We start from the raw sequence: 22373 nt of genomic DNA on the forward strand, positions 1-22373 counted from the left end.
GCGCCACTCTTCCTACAAAATTAGTATAGGGTGGTTCCCTATTTTTTTATTGACTAAATCAATAGATAATTACTCGTGGAATATGTATTTCATGCTTTTAGATTTTTAAATGACGATATCTATTTTTTGCGATACATGAAATTTAAAAATTTTTAAGTGCACGAAAACACGACAGCTAAGTATGAATGCTGGGAAAAGCCCGTGTGATGTCAATCTGGTTCTGGCTGCCGCCATGTGATGGTGCAAGGCTGTGAGCACTGCCTTGATGTAGGCTGCTAGCAGGTTGCACTTGGCATTAATAAGGATTATCAAACTTAGGAAACTTTCCGACCATAGTCATTTTTAATAGGTGATTATTTAGAGATGTTTCTCTGAGCTCTGTGCCTCATGCATGCATTGGTAATCTCAGATGATGTAAAACTCCTGACTACTCGTCTAGCATCTAGGTCCATGTGACGTCACATGGAGCGGCATCGCATGTCCACCACTCTGGCCTTTTTCAAATGAGGATAAAATTGACCATTGACATACGTTTAAACTGAGATTTGTAAAACCAAATAACATGTATATTATGAATACAGTACTGGTGGGTAACGAATAACAATTAATGCATTTTGTTTTCTTTGATGAAGGAAACTACCCTATTAATAAACTATTAATAGGGTAGTGTAAATGGGCTGTAACCCATTGAACGTAAATATATTCTAAATACTTTGCAATTCCCTTTAGTTCACTTTAAATCTCTTTCTCACTATGTTCAACTTTTTTCTTGGTTACATCTTTGCACTCTTCATTTCATCATTTGTAAATAATGGTCAGTGTTGATGTCTAGCCCTGATTGACTCTTGTAGTCTGTCATCTATTTTCTAAATCTATGGGTCCTACCTATAATGTACTGGAGGAAAATTTCACATGTGAAGAATGTTTTTCAAGTCAGATATGTCTATAGAAATAACTCTTTATTGGCTGATTGAAAACTTGACATCATCTGAGCACCCAAACATGACTTCAGGGCTCAGTATTGCTGAGGACAGTGTGAGAAATTGGATGAAAATTAAGTGGCTAAAAGTCCTCAAATTAAAAAAGTGTTGGTCATAGTTTAAACACAGTTTTGGTGCCTGACAGCAAATGTTGGGTTGTTGAAAGAAAGAAAAGATATTGTTTGTTGCGATTTAGGGAGACTTATTTGAAAATAAGTTGATTCTTTTGACTACTTGACATGGATTAGTTTTGTGCAAGGTTTTTTGTGATCCATTTAACACATTTATGTAATTTGTTTGGCATAATAACCTTATACAACTCTTAATATTATCAAAGCAGCATGGCTCTTCACCAAAAAAATTTCAAAAATGCATTTTATGGTGTACCCCATTGATAAAGCACCTCAGTTTGCCCTCTGGAAAAGATTTTTTTATTTATTTATATCAATGAGCTATAGAAAAATTATGTTTAGTTCACATTCAGAGTTTTGCAGTGTATTCATGATTTTGAATTGCAATGTGTCAGCTACTTTCCATTGTGAATTTATTTAATCAAACTTATATAATTAATTTCTTTTTTCAGGTTTTCAGACCGGTGTGTTTACCCACTGCTAAGGAAACACCAGCCATGGAAATTGAATGAAACCATTCCTGGGAACTGAGCTAATGATGGTGTTAATTTTTGATGTTACAAGTAGCGGAAGATTAATCTTGAACGTCATCTCCAAGTTTGTGCCAAGTGTTTGTTCATTCACGAGTAGATGCTTTTGTTAGATTCATCTGTAGGTACCTTATCAATTCATACTGAAGGATATCATGAGGTATAGAAGAAAATCGTCATCATACCCCAAAACTGATACAGTGGTAGTACGTCTTCCAAGACTTCCTCAGTGGATAAGTAAACAAAAAACTGTGAAAGTGCTAATTAAATCTCAGGAAAGTGTCATTACCTCTCTTCCAGCTTCTGAGGAATGGAAGGAGTATCGGTATATGAACAGCTTTTGTGGGAAAAACCGGTTAGAGTGGCTGAATCAAAATTTGGTGGATGGTCGGAGGTTAACTCGCTCTACTGGTAGGAATTTGATAGTGGATTTTGCTGCCAAGTTACCAGATGATAGAAAGTATCGTCGTAAAGTATTAGGGACAAGCAGTAACTATTTCCTTGGATTTGATTTGCTCCATCATGCAATCTATTTACTGAACAATGAGGCCTACCAGTGTCTTACTATACTTCAGGACAGCGTGGATTTTGTGCTTAGTATGGCGGTCACGGAACTTGGGTGCTCTGATGAAGGGCACAAAGTATATTCATCGCCAACGGATGCATCGGAGCTGACTGCATCAAATGCAGGAGGCAGTACGGTAAGGCACAGAAAGCGGCAGGGAAACCCTTAGCAAAAAAACTGTTGAAATTTCAACAGTTACCGTATTTCTCCAAATATAGTCCCCCTCTGAATATAGTCCTCCCCCCCTAATTTTGAGGCTTCAGTTTCGGGAAAAGTTAAATAAATGCGTTTGAATATAGTCCCCCCTTTTACTTTTACCTCGAGCATTTTTGGAAAAAAAGGGGGGACTATGTTCAGACAAATATGGTAATTGGGACCACTGTTGAATCCAACAGTAACTGCAGTTGAATTCAACAGTAAATTGAACCACTGTTAAAACTAACAGTAACTGTTAAAAATAGAATTAACTGTTAAAACTAACAGTAACATTTAAAACTAACAGTAACTGTTAAAACTAACAATAACTGTTAAAAATAGAATTAACTGTTAAAACTAACAGCAACTGTTAAAAATAGAATTAACTGTTAAAACTAACAGTAACATTTAAAACTAACAGTAACTGTTAAAACTAACAATAACTGTTAAAAATAGAATTAACTGTTAAAAATAGAATTAACTGTTAAAACTAACAGTAACATTTAAAACTAACAGTAACTGTTAAAAATAGAATTAACTGTTAAAGCTAACTGTAACTGTTAAAAATAGAATTAACTGTTAAAACTAACTGTAACTGTTAAAAATAGAATTAACTGTTAAAACTAATAGTAACTGTTAAAACTAACAATAACTGTTAACTCTAACAGTGACAGATAAATCCAACATTTATTAATGAATTCAGCAGTTACTGTAGGATTCAACAGTTACCGTGGGATTGGTCCCAATTAACCGTTGAAATTTCAACAGATTTTTCGCTAAGGGAAATGTAGGATAGAATTTAACTCCTGGCATGGGGTGACGGTAGACCCCCAGGATACTAAATTTGTTTACTTCCAGGGTGATTTGGCTGCATCGCTTTGGTAGTAAATAACTTTAAGTCTACTTTCCCCTTCTCACCAAACTGGTTTTTGTCAGTATATCTCACATTTGTGAAGTGTATACATCATGCAAACTGCTCTGGGGACTTGGTATGTCCCCTCACCACTAGTTGTGTTGTAGATGCCTTATTTTTTTGGCATTGTAGTAATTACCATTGTGAGGTGAAGTGGTGTGTATTACTTTATTTTGCATTTTGTTATATTAATTGAAACATGAGTTCCCAGGACCCGAATGGAGGGAAAATTAAATATGATTTAACATTTTTCCAAAAAAATGCATTTTTTTAAATTATGAAAAAATATTAAATATTGAAAATATCGAAATCTAACAATCTAAAAACCAGTTTAAACATTCAAAAATGCATGGTTGTTTTGAGAAAATGTCACTAGTTATTAAGGAATTGAATGGACAATTCGAGGATCTGGCATGTGCCATGCCAGTACTACATCTCAAAAAACGTTGCAAGAAGATAAGGGTTAAATGCAAAACATATCAAATTGTTTAAGTGAAGTGTGAGGACACTGCCCTTCTGGCTATGGCCTACTGATAAGTGGGAGAAAGGAATCTGGTAAAGACTTAACCCTTTTGCGCCGGACCTTCGTTGAAGGAAATTCTTCCTCAATACGAGTCTCGTGAAAGTTTTCTTTACTCCTCTGTACGAAGCCTTTCCGCGTCGACTAAAGGCAGTGGGACCCTCCTGAAACATTTTTGGACCCAACTCGGTGGGGCGCCAATCCTTTTCCTCTGTCCCAGACCCTAGAGGGATTAAAAGCCCCTTCCTAGCACAAGTCTGCGGTCAACTAGCTAAAATATTAACGCAGAATATATGCAAATACTTGTTGTTCCCATCAATTTTTTTAAATAGGGTGGTTTCCTATTATTTTTTTATTGCCTAAATCGAAAGATTATTACTCCTGGAGTACGTATTTCACGCTTTTAGATTTTTAAATGACGATATCTATTTTTCGCGATCAAATGAAAAGTGAAAAATTTCAAGCGCGCGAAAACGCGACGGGTAAGGAAATCTCTCCGTGTGACGTATTTCTGGTTCCCCCTCCCGCCTGGTAGGTGACCTTGATCGAGGCTCTGAGCGCTGATAGGACGCAGGATGCTAACAGGTAGCTGAGTACCTTCCTGTCTGGTAGCGCATGGCTTAAAAAAGGTTTATTAATACCTTATCAAGCGAAGAAAACTTTCCGACCTTAGCCAGTTTTAATAGGTGATTATTAAGACATGTTTCCCTGAGCTCTGTGCCTCATGCATGCATTGGTGGCCTCTGACGATGCATAACTCCTATCCTCTCGTGTAGAAACTAGGTCCCTGTGACGTCACGTGGAGTGGAATCGCATGGGCGCCAATCTGGCCTTTTTCAAATGAGGTTAAAATTTGACCCTTGCCATTCGTCTAAACCGGTATTTCAAAAACCAAATAATTTTTGTATTATGAATACACTAATGGTGGGTAACGAATCGCCATCAATGCCTTTTGTTTTCTTTGATGAAGGAAACTACCCTATTCAAAATGAATTTAGGGTTTTTTTCTGAGCGTGCAGAAATTTTAAACGAAGTTCTAACGTTTATATAGACGGTTTTAGTATATTTACTATTGTTCTATAACTCTGTTGATATTAACGTTAGAATTTTGTTTGAAATTTCCATGTGGTCAGCAAAAAAAGATGAATTCATTTCTAGCATTGGATTTCAAAAGTAAGCAACAAATATTTTTAGGAAAAAACACTGCAAATAACAGTAGTTGACCGCGTGGAGAGGATAGGAAAGGATCGACCTGAGCGGCCGAAGAAGGGACTGGGCTCGAGCTAAGGCGGATCACGAGGGGCGACTGTGTCCGTGGGTCTATTGTGTCTGCTACGGTCACTTTTTTCGACCTGTGCCGCGCAGGTGCGGCATTCGTTGGTTAGGGTAAGAACATTCAGGACGCACTGGTGTGGCATTCGTAGTTCAGGAAAAAAATCCTCGCCGCACAGGTGGTGCGGAATTCGGCGCGAAAGGGTTAAGTCATCTAGGATACGTGGGACACTTAGAAAGCAAAGAGGAAATGTGAGCATTGTGGCCATGCTGATTGCATATTTTTGAAACATTTTCACCATTATACTGCGAGAACGTTTTCAAATGTTTAACCATTCGAGTGCCAACCGATTTTCTAGGTACTATGCCAAAAGTGCCGAGGCATTTTTGCTGATTTTGCAGTAGGTTAGGGAAAAAAATTGGGTTAAAAAAAATGTTCAAAAACTTCAGGGAAATCTTTATTATTATATGTGATTTCACCTATTTATTATATTATTTGACGAATGTTTTGTAATGTGAGTTATTTTTTGTAATTTGAAGAAAGTAGTTAATGTTAATATAAAATGAATATTGACAATTGTATAATAAGTTAATAATCAGCATCTAAGAGTGACATTGCATGAGCAGCGCCAACTGATTTTCTAGGTACTATGCCAAAGGTGCTGAGGCATTTTAGCGCTGATAGCGCTCCTGGCACTCTAAGTGTTAACGTACTGACTGGGGGAAATACTTAAGCAAATATTGATATTTACTATTTAATATTGATATTTACTTATCTTTACTCATATGTACTTGTTTTGGTTTTTGTTAGCAGTCTTCAGTTAATTTTCCTGCAGTAACTATGTACAGTGAGTCCTCGTTCTACGTCACCCCGTTTCACGTCATTTCGTGATAACGTCACGAAAATTTTGAGACCGTCATTCGTTTATCGCACCTTTGCTTCGCGATAATGTCAGGTCTGGTCAGGTCTTTTAAATTTCGCGCGGGAAAAAATGCGAAGCGGCGGGCATTGCAGGTTGTTCGTTTTGTGGGCGGTAATACAGTCAGTCTAAACGAAGTGTAAAACGGTGTGTTTATTGTCAATTTCGATTACGTTTATAGCAAATTTTCTGCAAAATGAATTCTTAGGTAGGTGCGCAAATGTTAAGTGCGTAAATGTCAAGTAAAGTTTTAGGAAATTTTACTTGACATAACGGTTTTCTGGAACCTGAAAAGTGATTTCTAGGAATTTTTCCGTGTAGAACTCGAAGTATTTGTCGTCACTTTTTCACCGTGTTCTCAATAATCTTGGTTCCTGTAACTGCGATGATGATGCCCAGGTGACCACCATAGCGAAGCCGAAAAAACAAACGCGGGAAGATACAAAAATGGAGAAGGATGCACACGTAGCTGCTGGTATTGCCGTCAATGAAGACAGGGACTCGTGTTTATGCCATAGTTTGGCATTCCCATCGTAAGAAATGGCCCAAATATGATACGCTAAAATTTTTTCGCGTAGGAATTGTGAGGTCTAGGAGCCGATATTCAATTTTTACATTGTTTCTTATGGGATATTGTGCTTCGATTAACGTCATTTCGTTTATCGTCACATTTTTCAGGAACGGTAAGTGACGTTAAACGAGGACTCACTGTACATATAATTTTTTTCGGTAGGTGGTGGAACCAAATGCCTCCCTGCTGCTCTGTTTCCATGCACTTTGGGGTAGTTTAACACTCCTAGTTTATACTGAATTGTATAGTTTTATCGTTCATTTCCTGTAGTCATATTTTCCATAGTATTTTTAAAAAATGTTGTAAGCACCGATACCGACAGTAGTGCCGGGCATCATATGTTTAACGAGTAGTGCTATGTTGTACCATGTGCTACTCCTTGCTTCTCTACACTGAGGGCAGAGTGAGTGCTACTATACATACTTATGTATACATATATATTGTATATATACATATTTACAAGCGTGCTGCGCCCATTACCAGCGGGCTTCCCCCGCTCTTTTCAATGCAGGTCCACAGAGGGATAGGTGCATTTCTTATTTGAAAATGTAGAAAAAAAGGCAGGGTCTTAAGTACAAATTTAATTGGAATGTTCTTGTATAGATTGAGGTCAGAAGACCTCTTTAAACACAAGGAAGTAATTACACTATCCTCTGTTAAAGGCACATGATGACTCATACATACGTATCAACAGGAGACTTGAACGTGGAATCAGCCGCATTTTGATGAAAGTTATTTAAAGAATGCGAGATATTGTTGCAAATGAACAAATGTATCAGTTTGTGCGCGGTTAATGTCAGGAATATTTACTGGTTTTTGTTTTTTTTAATTATTTAAAAACCAATTTTAGGAAGCATTAGCAATATTTAGGAAGTAAGATATGCCATCGCATGTTCTCTGATAAATTCTGTGCATTTTGGTACCTGATTTGTAGAGTTTGGTTGCGTATAAGTTGATAAAAAGGTATCTATACAGTAGAAATAATATAGAGGATACTCGACTACCTACAGCAGTTTCCCAAAATTTTTATTGCTCCCCGGGTAGAGCTCAAGTGTTCTTTCCCTCACTGTAGATATCGCAAAACTCTCCTAGGCCATCCCAGAAAAACAAAACTTTTTAAAATGTTCCCGCAGTTTAAGAGTTAATACGTCCTAATCTTTCCCCTAGAGTTTAGAGTTGGTTAACACTTTCAAGTGTTGAGGTGAAGTCGCCTGAGAATGAAGGAGCTTTGGCTGAAAGGCAGAGGAGGCCCTCAAAATGATGCCTGCACATCATTATGATACCATCGGTAGTGTGTAGTATTGGGGAAAAGTTAAGATTCTTTTGTGGCAGCTTTTTAAGTCATGGAAGAGTGTCCATTTTCTTCCAGTATTCAGTTACAAGGGCAATGGGAACAGCTAGTTCACTAAAATAGGGTTCAATCTCTTTCTCAACAACGTCGGAATGGTCTTGTTGCTTGCTGACTAATTGAAGGGGCTGAGTTTTTGAGCTTAAATTACCATGTCGAGCCTCTACTGCTTGACATCTCTGCGGCAGAGGCTCTTTATTGAGAAGTCTCATAGAGACGAAGGAAGACATAGTATGCCTAAGAGTATACTGTGATAACCGTACCTCGGTGCGAATATTTTTATCTTCTTGAAATGTCCTCTGCAATTTCTCGTTTCAATTTTATCCAGGTTTTTTGACCTTAAGTGAAGATTAGCTAGAGTGAAATAACAATGCAAGCTTGACTCTTTAATGTCACAAAATATTTTCAAGGCTATAAATAAGTTTTTCATTCTCGTAACTCAAAAAATTACAATTGATGATGGCTATTTTTAGCACCCATCGTTTGAAAAAAGGAATAAATGTACCTCTGCACAGCTTGTAATGTAGGCTTTCACAACAAGATTCATTTCTCGTTTCAACGTTTTCCAGGTTTTCTGTCCTTAAGTGAAGATTATGTAGAGTGGGATGACAATGCAAGCTTGACTCTTTAATGTCCCAAAATATTTTCAAGACAATAAAAAACAGTTTTTCATTCCGTATCTGTTAAAATTACAATTGTTCATGGCTCTTTTTAGCACTCATCATTTGAAAAAAGGAATAAATGTACGTCTGCACAGCTTGTAATGTAGGCTTTTGCAGCGAGATTCATTGATGTCAACGGCTCCTGAAAGCTGTCGACATCAATACCTTTGAACGACCCCCATATTGTCTTCCTGGGCTATTATGTATTGTGCTGTGAAAGGGTCAATTTGAAGGCCTTCCAAGGGTACAAGGATGTTACAATGTAGCCACTATGTGCAGGGGTGCAGGTAGGAATTAAGGCTAGGGGTTTTTTTAGGTGCAATTAGACGTGGTGTGTGTGGTATACCCACCAGGATAAGGGATAGGTACGGGGGCCCTGCCCCAGAAATTTTTTATGATAAATGGATCGAAATGGTTAGTTTTATGGCTTTATGAGGAATATTTTATTAATCCTCACACTCTTCTATAAGGACATATACAGTAGATTCCGGTTAATTGGGACATATCGGGACTTGTGCACTTTTCCCCAATAAATCGGCTGCCCCAATTAGGCGAACTCTCTTGTATATGGGCATATAAAACTTTGAAATGGTAGAAAGAAGACTAAAGAACGCTTATAGTGCAACCTAAGTTTATTAAACCATTACTTTGATTAATAAATCAGCGATTTTAGTTAAATTATTATCATTTTTAAGAATAATAATAATTTAGTGAAAAATATTTTTCACAGCCTCGAGCGACGCCGAATGAATGTCTTTTACTTAATCCTATTAAAGAAAAGTCCTATCCTCTTGCGGATAGTAAAACAATAAGAGCTTTCAAAATAGGGCAAAAATAGGAACATTTGTGAAAAATAAGAGTAAATCAAAGGGGAAAATAAAACAAATAGTATTCTGAAAACAAAAAAAATTAATTTCGTTGCTAGTATAGAGTCTATGCCGCCGACTCATGGCCCAATAAAGTGGCTTGCTGTCCCATTTAAGCGGAGAATACTCTGGGATATTCCTCCATTGGGTTCTGTTCTTCAAGATCTGTCCCAATTAAGCGGCTGCCCCAAGTAACCAGTGGACCCATTATTAATAGAATGAAATGGATTTAACTAAAAAGTCTCCCTGAGCTCTGGGGGGGTTTATCCCCAAAATCCCCCCCCTCGCTGTGCTACCAACCAGGGGCACAGCTAGGAATTAAGGCTAGGGGGGGTTTCGGGTGTAAAACACTGGGGTGTTGAGGGTGTGGAATACCCGCCAGGGTAAGCAGGAGATGCCAGGGCCCTCCCTTAGAAAATTTTTCAAAATGCTTCAAAATGGTGAGTTTTATGGCCTTCTGAGTGATATTTTATTAATATTTACTCTATTCTTTAAGTGATATTAATCCAATTAAGCGAAATAGGTTAAACTAAAAAATTTCTCTGAGTTCGGGGGGGGGGGTTTATCCCCCAAAACCTCCCCCTTGCTGGGCCACTGCTACCAACTGTGTGCACTAAATATACCCAAGAATTGTCATGCCAAATTTTAGCCAGTTATGTAGTTTTTGAGAGATTAATAAACAGACATGCTGGCTCCACTCAATTTTTATGAAAAAGTATAGATAACGAACTTAAAAATCTGTTTCATTGAGATTAGGAAAAATCACATTTTTGTTGATTTTGGAGGAGGTGAGTTGTTGATCACTGCCACTTTTTCTGCAGGGTATCCAAGGAAAGGGGGCAGGTGATGACAAGTTGGGGTCGTCTGCTGAGTCAAAAGACTGTGTTCAAGATGTGATAAGAGGCACCTCAGTCCGAACGACTGAGATGTGCGTTCCTGTGCCAGACTACCGAGTACCCAGAACCAATATATTGGTAAGTTTTTTCTCATGTGCAGTATAACCTGGGTTGAATAGCCTTGAGTTGTGAAAATTTCTGTTGTTGAAAAGTTGTTGTTAGTACTTTATCATCAATATGTGAAAATTTTGTGTAAGAAAAAAGATTTCTGTTTTTGGGAAAAAAACATGAGGATGAGGGTTTAGTATTCTTCAGTGAAAAAAAACCCACTGAAGGAAAACGTCCACAAAAGAAGGGGGCGCGAAAAACCTACGAAAACTTAATGTCATGTTACATACAATAATACAACATAGTTAATGCGGTACAAAGTATACACAAAAATTACCCCTGCACGAATGTTATTGTTCATTCAAAAATCTCTTATGGTGTAATCTGCTGGGGCAGTGTATACATGAACACTGAGTTCAGCATTCTTTCGGGCTGCATCCGGTTCCGTTGTCGAAGAACCACAACAGTTTCGTCAGCTCTCCTGCCAGCGTCCTCAGGTGAAGGATGAAGTGAAGCTTTTAGTCCTCTCTTATATAGTCAATTGTATTATCAAGAATATTCGACGCAAATACGAGGACATTCCCTGATTGGTCAAAAGAAATCCACCGAATTGGCGCCAAAAATTGACTATATAAAGAGGACTAAAAGCTTCACTTCATCCTTCACCTGAGGACGCTGGCAGGAGAGCTGGCGAAACTGTTGTGGTTCTTCGACAACGGATGCGGATGCAGCTCGAAAGAATGCTGAACTCAAGTAATCACCGCGGAAACCTGCGAACGAACATATACATGAACACATTCACGTATGCACTCGTTTAGAAAAAAAAATAACTAGGGTAGTTTTGTCCAAATAATCTTATGAACACTCATTTCCATGGTTTGTGTCCCCTAAAACTGTTACTACTAAGGCATTTGTATTCATTCGAAGTCTTAAAATTGTTTTATACCAGAATTGGCAATATGCCGAGTTTATGTGATAATTTCAAATATAATTGGGTGGTTTCCTATCTTTATTAGTTGCCTAAATCGAAAGATTATTACTCCTGGAGTACATATTTCATGTTTTTAGATTTTTAAATTACAATATCTATTTTTCACGATTAAATGAAAAGTCAACATTTTCAAGGCCACGATAATGTGACGGCTATGTATGAATGCTGGGAAAAACCCGCGTAACGACATTCTGGTTCCAGCCGCTGCCGAGTGAGGCCACTTTGGTGCGAGGCTATGAGCACTGATACGATGCAGGCTGCTAGCCCTGACCCTGAGCTAGAATACCCTGCTAGCAGGTAGCGCTTGGCTTAAATAACGATTATTAATACCCTATCAAATGAAGGAAACTTTCCGACCGTAGGCAATTTTAATAGGCGATTATTAAGAAATATTTCCCTGAGTTTTATGCCACATGCATGCATTGGTTATCTCAGACAATGTAAAACTACTGACTACTCGTATAGAGTCTAGGTCACTGTGAAGTCACGAGGAGTGGCATCGCATGAGCGCCAATCTGGCCTTTTTCAAATACAGTTAAAATTGACCATTGCCATTCGTCTAAACTGGGATTTCTAAAACCAAATAATTTGTATATTAGGAGTACTGAATTTTTGTAGCGGTCTCACGTAGAGACGTCACATCACTTAATTGGATAAAGGAATAAACATAATGCTGGTGGAAATAATTCAAAAACTTGTTAAAAACAATTCCTAGCGATTTTTCAAGAATAGTTATAATAATTAATAATTTGTCAGGAAGCATTTTAGGTGCGTAACGTGGAAAATTAGGCACTTAATTAAAAATGTACAGTAATAATAACTTTTTTTAATAATAATAACAACTGAAGTGTTTTTGATATCAGTTTTTTGTCCCTGCTTCAAATAGCAATTTTTACTGTAAATGTTGGTTTGTATTGGGAATGCATAATATTAAATACAGTGAGTCCTCGTTCTACGTCACCCCGTTTAACGTCATTTCGCGATAACATCACGAAAATTTTGAGACCGTCATTCGTTTATCGCACCTTTGCTTCTCGATAACGTCAAGGCTTTTAAATTTCGCGCGAGAAAAAAACACGAAGCAGCAGGCGTTGCAGGTTGTTCGTTTTGTGGGTGGTAATACAGTCAGTCTAAACGAAGTGTAAAACGGTGTGTTTATTGTTAATTGCGACTACGGTTTTAGCTAATTTTCTGCAAAATGAATTCTTAGGTACGTGCGCAAGGTTTTACTTGACGTAATGGTTTTCAGGAATCAAAAAAGTGATCTCTAGGAATTTTTCCGTGTAGAACTCGGAGTTTTTGTCGTCACATTTTTCGCCGTGTTCACAATAATTTTGGTACCTGTAATTGCGACGATGTTTCAGCGATGAGGATGCCCAGGCGACGCTCGCCCGGGCGACCACCATAGCGAAGCCGAAAAGCAAATGCAGGAAGATACAAAAATGGAGAATGATTTACGTCACTGCTGCTATTGTCGTCGATGAAGACAGGAACTCGTATTTATGCCATAGTTTGGCATTCCCATCGTATAAAATACCCCAGATATGATACGCTAAAATTTTTTCGCGTAGGAATTGTGAGGTCCAGGAACCGATATTCAATTTTTACATTGTTTCTTATGGGATATTGTTTCGATTAACGTCATTTCGTTTATCGTCACATTTTTCAGGAGCGGTAGGTGACGTTAAACGAGGACTCACTGTATAAGGTTTATAATTGTTGAGAAGTCAACGAAACATTTAATCTAACAAGGAGACATCGCCAAAGTGATGTTCGGGATCTGCATGCGGATGTTATTAACTGAAACTATATAGGTAAGGAAGAAAAAGGGTCGCGGCTTTCTTCCACATATGCCTGGGTTCGGGAGATATTCGCTTGTAAAGATTTCGCGCAGCATGATGTCCCTTGAGTAATCACTAACCTCTTAACTACGGCCGTGTTTTTCTCTCTTCTAAGTTTTGAAGTCACTGTCACATTTTATCCCCATTCGTTTTATTTAGTTACTTCAAGATTTTTTTAAATTTAATATCAATTTATGGATTTTAAACGAAACTCCGAATTGTGCCTTAATACGGCGATTACTCAAGGGATGTCATGTTGCGCGAAGTTTTTACAAGCGAATATCTCTCGAACCCGGGCCTATTGGAAGAAAGCCGTGACACTTTTTCTATCTTACCTTTATATTTTTAGAAAATAACATCCGTATCCAGATTCTAAACATCACTTTGGCGACGTCTCCTTGTAAGCAATAAAAATGACTTTGCTATGTTTTATGAATTTTTGTTTCACTGGTAGTGTAAAAGGGATTGCCCGTTACTGGTTAAGGGTTGAAAATAACACACTTCTGGGCTTGTAGTCTTAGTACCTTATGTGCACTAACTTTTTTATTATTAACGCTAGAAATCTTGAGTAAAATTCCACAATCCTTAAAAAATGTTCATAATTCCTTTAGAAGAGTAAGTTTTTGATGATCTATTGCAATATTTGGTTGAAAAAATATTGGTAGCACAATAAGTTGACCATGGATTCGTGCTTAGATAGGGTTAGAGGGTCTAGTCCAATGGCCGGGTTAAGGTTGAGTTGGGTCCCAAATCTGAGGAATGGAAATACCAGGGTGACTCCAACCCAAAAAAGAGCTCCATTCAGAGATGTTTAACATATTCTCATGCTACTTTTGGCATGGAACACATTTACCAATTGTAAGTTCCGGCAGGAAAGGGTTAAAAAATTTTCACGCTTTTAGATTTTTAAATGATGATATCTATTTTTCGCGATCAAATGAAAAATGAAAAATTTCAAGCGCGCGAAAATGCGACGCGTAAGTAGGAATGAAGGGAAAAAGTCTGGTTCATTTCTGGTTCCCCCTCCCGCCTGGTACGTGACCTTGATCGAGGCTCTGAGCGCTGATAGGATGCAGGATGCTAACGGGTAGCTGAGTACCTTCCTGTCTGGTAGCGTATGGCTTAAAAAAGGTTTATTAATACCTTATCAAGTGAAGAAAACTTTCCAACCTTAGCCAGTTTTAATAGGTGATTATAAAGACATGTTTCCCTGAGCTCTGTGACACATGCATGCATTGGTAGCCTCTGACGATGTATAACTCCTATCCTCTCGTGTAGAAACTAGGTCCCTGTGACGTCACGTGGAGTGGAATCGCATGGGCGCCAATCTGGCCTTTTTCAAATGAGGATAAAATTTGACCCTCGCCATTCGTCTAAACCGGTATTTCAAAAACCAAATAATTTGTGAATTATGAATACACTAATGGTGGGTAACGAATCGCCATCAATGCCTTTTGTTTTCTTTGATGAAGGAAACTACCCTATTAAGCAGATTGATTTCATTTCCTGTCGAAAGATTAGCTCATCAACAAAGTTTTCTCGAACATGACTGATGGCCACAAAATTCACGATAGGTTGAGTGAACGAGCAATTTTTGCCGCTAAGAACAAAGATGTTACATTACTTAAACTTAGCAATTCAGTATCAAATAGTTGGCACTCTGCTGTCACTAAAATCTATTGACTGTAACAAAGGGAGACAAAGTCTCCAATTATCCATGTGAATTTTTAAACTTATTGGTTGCTCCTGGCTTACCACAGCTCAATTTACAGCTGATGGTTGGTTTGCTGGTGATGATGATGCTTTAAAATCTAAACAACCAAAACTAATTAATGTTATTTGTTTGGTGATTAAAACAACTGTTAATCAGTGCGATGAACGCATCCATGCTCAAAGGAAAATTCAAAGAAAAATTCATTTTTTACTCAAAATTCACTGAAAATTTTCATTCCGAGGATTCCCATGACTCCAACCAATTTCAATGTTAGCGAATTGAATTTCCAATGCAAGTTGCATTTGCAATGATGATTAACTAATAACAAGGTGAGTGTTTGAGGTCTGAATGTGGAAAACATGTATCAGATGGTACTTGACTGAAGAGATTAAATACGAATGTGTAGGGTAGACCGGGGCACGTTTGTGCAAAGCACTTTTCCAAACTGAGTTATTAATGGCACGCGACATATTAATGCTGCTCCCTAGAAGCTATTTTTGCAAGGTTTTGAGCATGAGTCAAGTATCAGACTAGCATGGCATTAACCCTCATATGGATTTACAAAATTAGTTACGTCGTTGGATTCTCGGCGCCGCAGCGGCGCCGCGTCATTTTTTGCTATTATCTTTCAAAGTTAGCCTGAATTTACAAGTTTTTTGATTGATAATGGTAAATACATCTATTATCTTTATTTCTTACCGTGTTTTGCTAGATTTAAACCCTTATTGTTGAAGTAATAACAAAAAAAATTGAACGCTGCATTCTTTTCCATTTCTTGCCGTAATGCTCTTTATTTCAGTTCCCTTTGTATGTTATTTTTGAGTGAAAGTTTTAATTTCGTGAGTAATTGTTGTTTGAAATATTTTTATGATATGCAGAGCTCGGCAAACTCCGCTTTTTAATGTTTATATTGTTTATAATTTTATGTATCTAAATGCTAAAAATGATGACCAAATAAAATTCGTTTATGCCCATATGACATAATTTTGCTTCAATGCGTCCACCCATATGTTATATCTTTGCAGTGTATATAGAAGGATAAGTTATTAAACGTTAATAATGGAACAGATGTAGGTTAAGTGTGAAGAGACGAGTGTAACTTTCGTGATTTTTACAAGATTCTGGCGATCAAGACAAATCTTACGAATATTCTGGGAGCTTATGTCCTGAAATTAAAAAAATCAAGTCTTATGGCTTTTGAAATATAAATAATATGGGATGATAAGCGGCGTGTCAAAGAACTCAACGCTTCTTTGGAGATGGAGCTAGAAGAGTCGGTACTCTTTTCCTACCGCGGAGCCCCATTCCCCCACTGGGGACGTGTAGCCCAAGCGAAAGGTTTCCTTAGATATGGACGGGTAAATGTTTTGCGTGGGAGTGCATAAGATTAGGTTTTACTCCTGGATTGGTGGGAAGTCCAAAAAAAATAAATTCTTAGAAGTATGTGTTATTGGTGGTAGAGGAGAATGAGCAGCTGCCTTTTTTTCGTCCAAATCTGCGTGAGAAACTGATGATAATATGCTCTGGGGTGACAAAAATACCCTCACTTTGGAAGGACTTCCCTTACATTTTCTTTCCGTTTCCTTTCTTAGCGTTTCACTGACCCAAACATTGAGACTCTCCATACTTTCCCACTAAGCTCCCTTATTCGTCATTCACCACCTTCTTACCCCCTCCCACAAAACTTGGTTGAACTTCTCACCACCCTAATGACCCACCGAGCTGGACCTTCTTGGAATGAAGGGAGGGCCACCGCGGGGCGTTTTGACAAGGCTTTTGTTCCCTGTCCTTCATGCAGCGTTAGAAGGATGAAGAAAAAGCAGGCTTTTGTATCTAATTGCCTCCTTGCACTCCCAACCTTTTTTGCGATAAGGATTTTCTACTTCTACCTGTCCTAACGATCTGGGTATTCCCCGATCCTTGGCAGTCTACACACTACCGCCCCTTCACCTCAAAACAACCTCCTGGCATTCCTTCTCCTTTCTCCTTCTCACTCATCCCTTTACGTTAGTAACACCCCCAATGCATAAAACATCTGTACATTTCAGTACACATAGAAACGAGATATATGTTTACAAATTTTTACCTCATGGTAAATTGTCTTTTCATCTATTCATAATGAAACGATTTTTACCATGTAAAGTCTAAACTCATCGTCAGGAAAGAGAAATTATTTTCTATCACGAAATTAGTTGGGTAGTTATCTTGATTTCACCTCAATGGTAAACTGTCACGTCATCAGTAGCTATATAAACGCCAGCAATTTTGTATAGACTATCGTAGCCGCAAAGGGATTTTTTTCGAATGAAAAGTACAAGACATATAACAATAACTGTGCGATGTGTTCTTCACGGTAGTCGGTGAAACTTCTGAATCTCTTGGTAAGTTACAGTTACTCATTCAGCGAGAAATATTCACACAACGGTGAGGAAGCATTATTCTACGAATTCGGATAATGCATTGTGTTAAATTTTTCTTAGAATTGCTGCTTGGAGTAATTCTAAACAGAGTCACTCTAGTATTTACCCAAAGCTGACTATCACCACGGCAGTAACGTGGACGCGGAGCGGAGAAGGTGCCCAAGCAAAACTAAGTCGGAAGCCATGGAAAAACAACTTTGAATAGCCATGAGTTTCTATGAATAATTCTCGCAAAAAGATGAAGTTTTGTCAATGAACATTATAACGAAGCAAACGTAATGATTCTTAGCTAAAAGAGAAAGCACAATTGGTATTGTAATATTTTCCTTTTGTTAAACAATTTCACTTGGTTTATAAGTTAAAAATTAACTAATAGGATTAAAATAGATTATAGCATTTCATATGAAACATTATTGCTTTGACATTAGCGTTGAAAGTGCAGACCCTGACGTAACGATGAGGAAATTCTCGGTCCAAGCAAAACTAAGTCGGCGGCCCATGAGAAAACAACTTTGACTAGCCATAAGTTTTTATGAATAATTTTGTAAAAAGATGAAGTTTTGTCAATGAACATCATACTGAGGCAAATATTTTGATTTTTAGCTGTAATAGAAAGCAAAATAGGTATGGTAAAATTTTCCTTTTGTTTAACAATTTCATTTTGTTTATAATGTTTAAAAATATAAATAATATGATAATAAATATATTATAGCATTTCATACGAAACATGAATGATTTGACATTAACATTGGGAGTGCAGTCAATGACGTAGCGACGAGGAAATACTGAGCGCCGCAGCGGCGCCGAAAATCCAACGACGTAACTTTTTCCATTAGAGGCCAATAAAATGTAAACTATCGACACTATGCTAACAAAATTTTATACGTAGACGAAGAAGGCAGAAAAAATAGACTACTGAAAATTTCAGAATGATCCATTGGAATGGAAAATTTTTACACCACTTTTAAAACCACGAGCGCCGCTAAGGCGCAGAGAATCCATATGAGGGTTAATATGCCCTAAGAACGGGTTCAACACTGTTAACTACTTTATAAGACCACAACATCTTAAATTTCCTTAGTTAAAAACATAAAAATTAGAAATTTCACTGAAGAAATCCGCGTATAAATGCCTTGGTCGATGTCCCTGGTGAAGTCTGGATAAAAAAATGTTTCTAAAGAGCTATTTTGATACTTATTTTTATATTTTTATCGATTTTTTAAATTAATTTCTTACAGTAAGTTAAATATTACTAAAATCAGTTCAGCCACTGTTGAGTAACAAATGGTGTAACTAAACTCTTCAGTGGGTATAAGGCAGTACAAAGTTTACCGGTCAGCTAGTATTTTTATGAAATAATAAATATTGGAAAGCATGGCTAAATTACTGCAGCAGTTGAACTTAAATGTTTGCTAGGCTGAACTGAGAGTGATAAGAATCTCGTGAGCACATGATTTTGTCCAGCTTGAGTTGTCTCTGGTAAAATAGTAGGTTTTCATTGCCGTTATTTAAAAAGGGTATTATAATTTTGCCATTATTAAATGACACCAAGCATTTTCTTTCAGTTCAATGTGAAAGAGGAGATTGAAGACCACCTCGGGAAGGGGAATAATCCTGTGTTTTACACAAGAGATCAAGCTGAGGTTTCAAGTGGTGTCATAGACCCCGTTGGGACTGATGACTTGGTAAGTTCACTTTTGCTTTGTTAAGCACAGTTCTGTGCTTACAGTTTTGTGTTTTGTGTATCAGTGTGCTCTTCCCTTATATAGTACTCTTTTTTTATGGCACAATGTCATTCCGTTGTGAAATATTCCCAACACCTCTCAGCAGAAACCTGCAGCATTTTCCCTCACCTCATCAACCATGAACAACTACAGAAGAGCTTTCATGTATGAATCATTTGAAATGAATGATCCGTTTTAGTGAACCGATTTGGTGAATTTTTCCACGCTGGCAGCTCAACTTCGCTCAGTGATCATGTGAGCTCTCTGACATCACGGCACTAAGCAGTCATTGATTTTGTGCCCATACAAACGGTTTTCACTTCCATTAGGTACGGAGCAGAAGGGGGTAAGGAATTGAGAGTTATACTGAGTACTGTTTAAAACTATGAGTGCCTGCAGCTTATTTTATAGCCCTACTGAAAAATCCACTTTTTTTTTAAACCTAAGCATCATAAATAAATTTATATCGATGTGTATTTCAATAAAAATGGACCATGCTCTTCTTTATGAATGAGTTGAATAGCATTTACCGTATATGTCTGAATATAGTCACCCCTTTTTTTCCAAAAATGCCTAAACGGTAATAAAAAAACGGTAATGGTAAACGTAAAGGGGGGGGACTATATTCAAACGCATTTTTTTAACTTTTCCCGAAACTGAAGCCTAAAAATTAGGGGGGGACTATATTCGGAGAAATACGGTATTGCCAACTTTTAACCCTTTCGAGACGGCGGAGTTTTCGTCTTAGCGTGACTGCTGTACTGAGCCCCAAGAGACTCTTCTTTCTCGTGGTACAGAGCATTTTTGGAGGACATTCATTAAGAAGGGTCTCGCTGAACCTTTTTCGACCCCTCCATGCTGGGACTCCGCATTATCTCGGACTCGGAAATTAGTTGTGCTCCATCCTTTCAGGGTTTACGACCATACCTGCGGCATTGATTCGCGGTCAACTTATGGATAGCTTATATGTATTTAGCAAATGGATAATTGTTGCTTACACGTAAATTGCAGACTTTGAATTGAATTCCTCATTTTTTTCAGAGCATTGTCAAATTTTAAACGAAGTTCTAAGGTCATTATAAACACATTTAATGCAGCAGCAATTTCCATGTTGATGTTTATACATAACTCGAGGTATAAGTTAATATTTATCGTAGAAATTCGTTTAAAAATTGCAAACCTTTCTCAAAAGACAAAGAATTCAATTCTTAGTTTATTTATTGTGAAAAATGAACAAATATTTATTTCAAAAACTGACTAGATAAACAATGGGGTGCTCTCATAAAATTAAAAAGGTGATTTTTTTTACAATTTTAGATAAATAAGTTATTTACGTCTGCAAAGTATGACTTCATAATTCTCAATATTCTTGTTGCTTCAGAGCTTCAAAGTTCCCAAAAATTAAAAAATTCTTTCGCGCCAGAAAAACGCCCTGTTCCGTCAGAATGCGAGTGAGCAGGTTATATAACCTAAAGCATTGCGTGTTGCATATCTTCTATTCTTAAAAAAAACCTACCGCAATTTTTGAACTTCGTCTTCCTTCTTCGTGGTGTAGTTTATCGTAGAGCCTTGATTGTTTTTTATTAGATAAGCCAATTAAAAACCGGTTGTTTTTTGATGCCTTTTATCTGAGAATTACATTAAATTTGCCGGAAAATAACGGAAAAAAAAACCGAGAAAAATAATCTGACTCTTTTCATTCCGGCACTCTCTCGCGATCCGTTGGAACTACCAGCACTCTTCGGCCCACTGGCTGAGGTTTAGACATAGTTATATTCAAGCACAGTCTTAGGTAGGAGGTCAAACAAAAAAGTTAAGGGGGCCCTAGGACCACCCCAAAACTTTATGGAGAACCACGATCCTCTCGGGGGGACCGGGACCCCTCCAAAAACAGCCGTGCTTGAAAATAACAAAATCTACATTAAAAATTAGGGGGGTCACAATACACCCCCCCGCATTTTTATAGGCGGCCGGGTCCCGTAAGCCTCCCTAGCTACTCCGATGTCGCAGACATGCTTTAACATAACTAAATTTATAACAGAGCGGAGGGGGTCCCGCCCCCAGATTTTCTAGCGGGACTATGGTCCTCCAGGGGGGACAGGACCCCCTTACAATGACTGTGCTTTAATATAACTAAGTCTAAAAAAAAGCTAGAGGGGCCATAACACCCCCCCCCCCCCCCGAAATTTTATGGGGGACAACCACCCTTTCGACCCTGATTGTATAAACAGATAAGGGGTCCCGGCTCCCCCCCGAATTTTTAATGTTCATATTTGTATTATTGGTCACATGGCATGCTTTCACAAACTAATATAATATTTCAGGTACTTCATATCCATTTCAATTCCGTAATAGCTACTCCAACGCCTTGGTTATTTTTCAATAACCGGAGATTAACCAACTACTTGTTACAGTTTTTACTAGTTGAGATGCATTGAATAAACCTATACCGCAGTAATGAGCAGCATGGTTTCCTCACGAGTATCCTGGCGTCCGGTTATTTCTGCTGGTTGTTTAGATATAACTCGCATAACTGACAAATAACCGAGTACTCATTCCATTTCAACTCGAGACCCTTTGAAAAAACCTTTCCACAGCAATAGGTTTCCCCAACGAGTACTCCCTCATCCGGTTATTTCTCTCCCGCCTGCCATCGGTTATGCCAACGAGTACTTGTCACTTAGGTTTTAACCGGACACTAGGTTCTTCTATTGCATAAAAAATAACCGGTTTTAATTTGCTCTGTGGCCGGTAGAGGCGCAGGAAAACCTCACCCAGTGGGCCGAAGAGTGCTGGTAGTTCCAACGGATCACGAGAGAGTGCGGGAATCAAAAGAGTCAGATTATTTTTCTCAGTATATTTTCCGGTTGTGCCAAATAAAACCTAATACTCAGGTTAACCGGCATAAAAAAATAACCGGGTGTCAATCTGTATACCTAATAAAAAAAACGGTTATAAATAAAACCGGTTATTTTTGCCCATCCCTATTAACTTATAAAAAAATTAATTATATAGAGAGATACATAGGTTTTTCTAAAACTGGGACAAATAGTCTACTGGCACCACGTAAACACATTGTTTACTGGACTCTGACGTCACGCTCAGCCAACATGGCGATGGGTCGTTTAGAGCGCAAGATTAATATACAATATTCAAATTGGAATTTTACGAACAATATGCAGGTTAGAAAAGAACTGCTTTCACTGTAATTTTCAGCACGAAAGATATTTTATCGAATAATCATCCATTTTCAGTGGAATTCCCCA

The 22373-nt window shown here is 37.9% G+C and overlaps 1 protein-coding gene across 5 annotated transcripts in view; it reads left to right on the forward strand.

Moving 5' to 3' along the window:
- The window catches only part of LOC124172575 (zinc finger protein 180-like), a 68589-nt gene that overhangs the window by 11365 nt on the left and 34851 nt on the right, over positions 1 to 22373 (forward strand). For all 5 annotated transcript variants that reach the window (XM_046552015.1, XM_046552014.1, XM_046552016.1 and 2 more), the window contains 3 exons: positions 1564 to 2342; positions 10295 to 10447; positions 18949 to 19068. In XM_046552015.1, coding sequence (XP_046407971.1) covers positions 1797 to 2342; positions 10295 to 10447; positions 18949 to 19068 — 819 coding nt within the window. In that variant the 5' untranslated portion in view covers positions 1564 to 1796. The remainder of the gene's footprint in view (positions 1 to 1563; positions 2343 to 10294; positions 10448 to 18948; positions 19069 to 22373) is intronic.

Source organism: Ischnura elegans (assembly GCF_921293095.1).
Source record: "Ischnura elegans chromosome 13 unlocalized genomic scaffold, ioIscEleg1.1 SUPER_13_unloc_1, whole genome shotgun sequence".
Taxonomy (NCBI): Eukaryota; Metazoa; Arthropoda; class Insecta; order Odonata; family Coenagrionidae; genus Ischnura; species Ischnura elegans.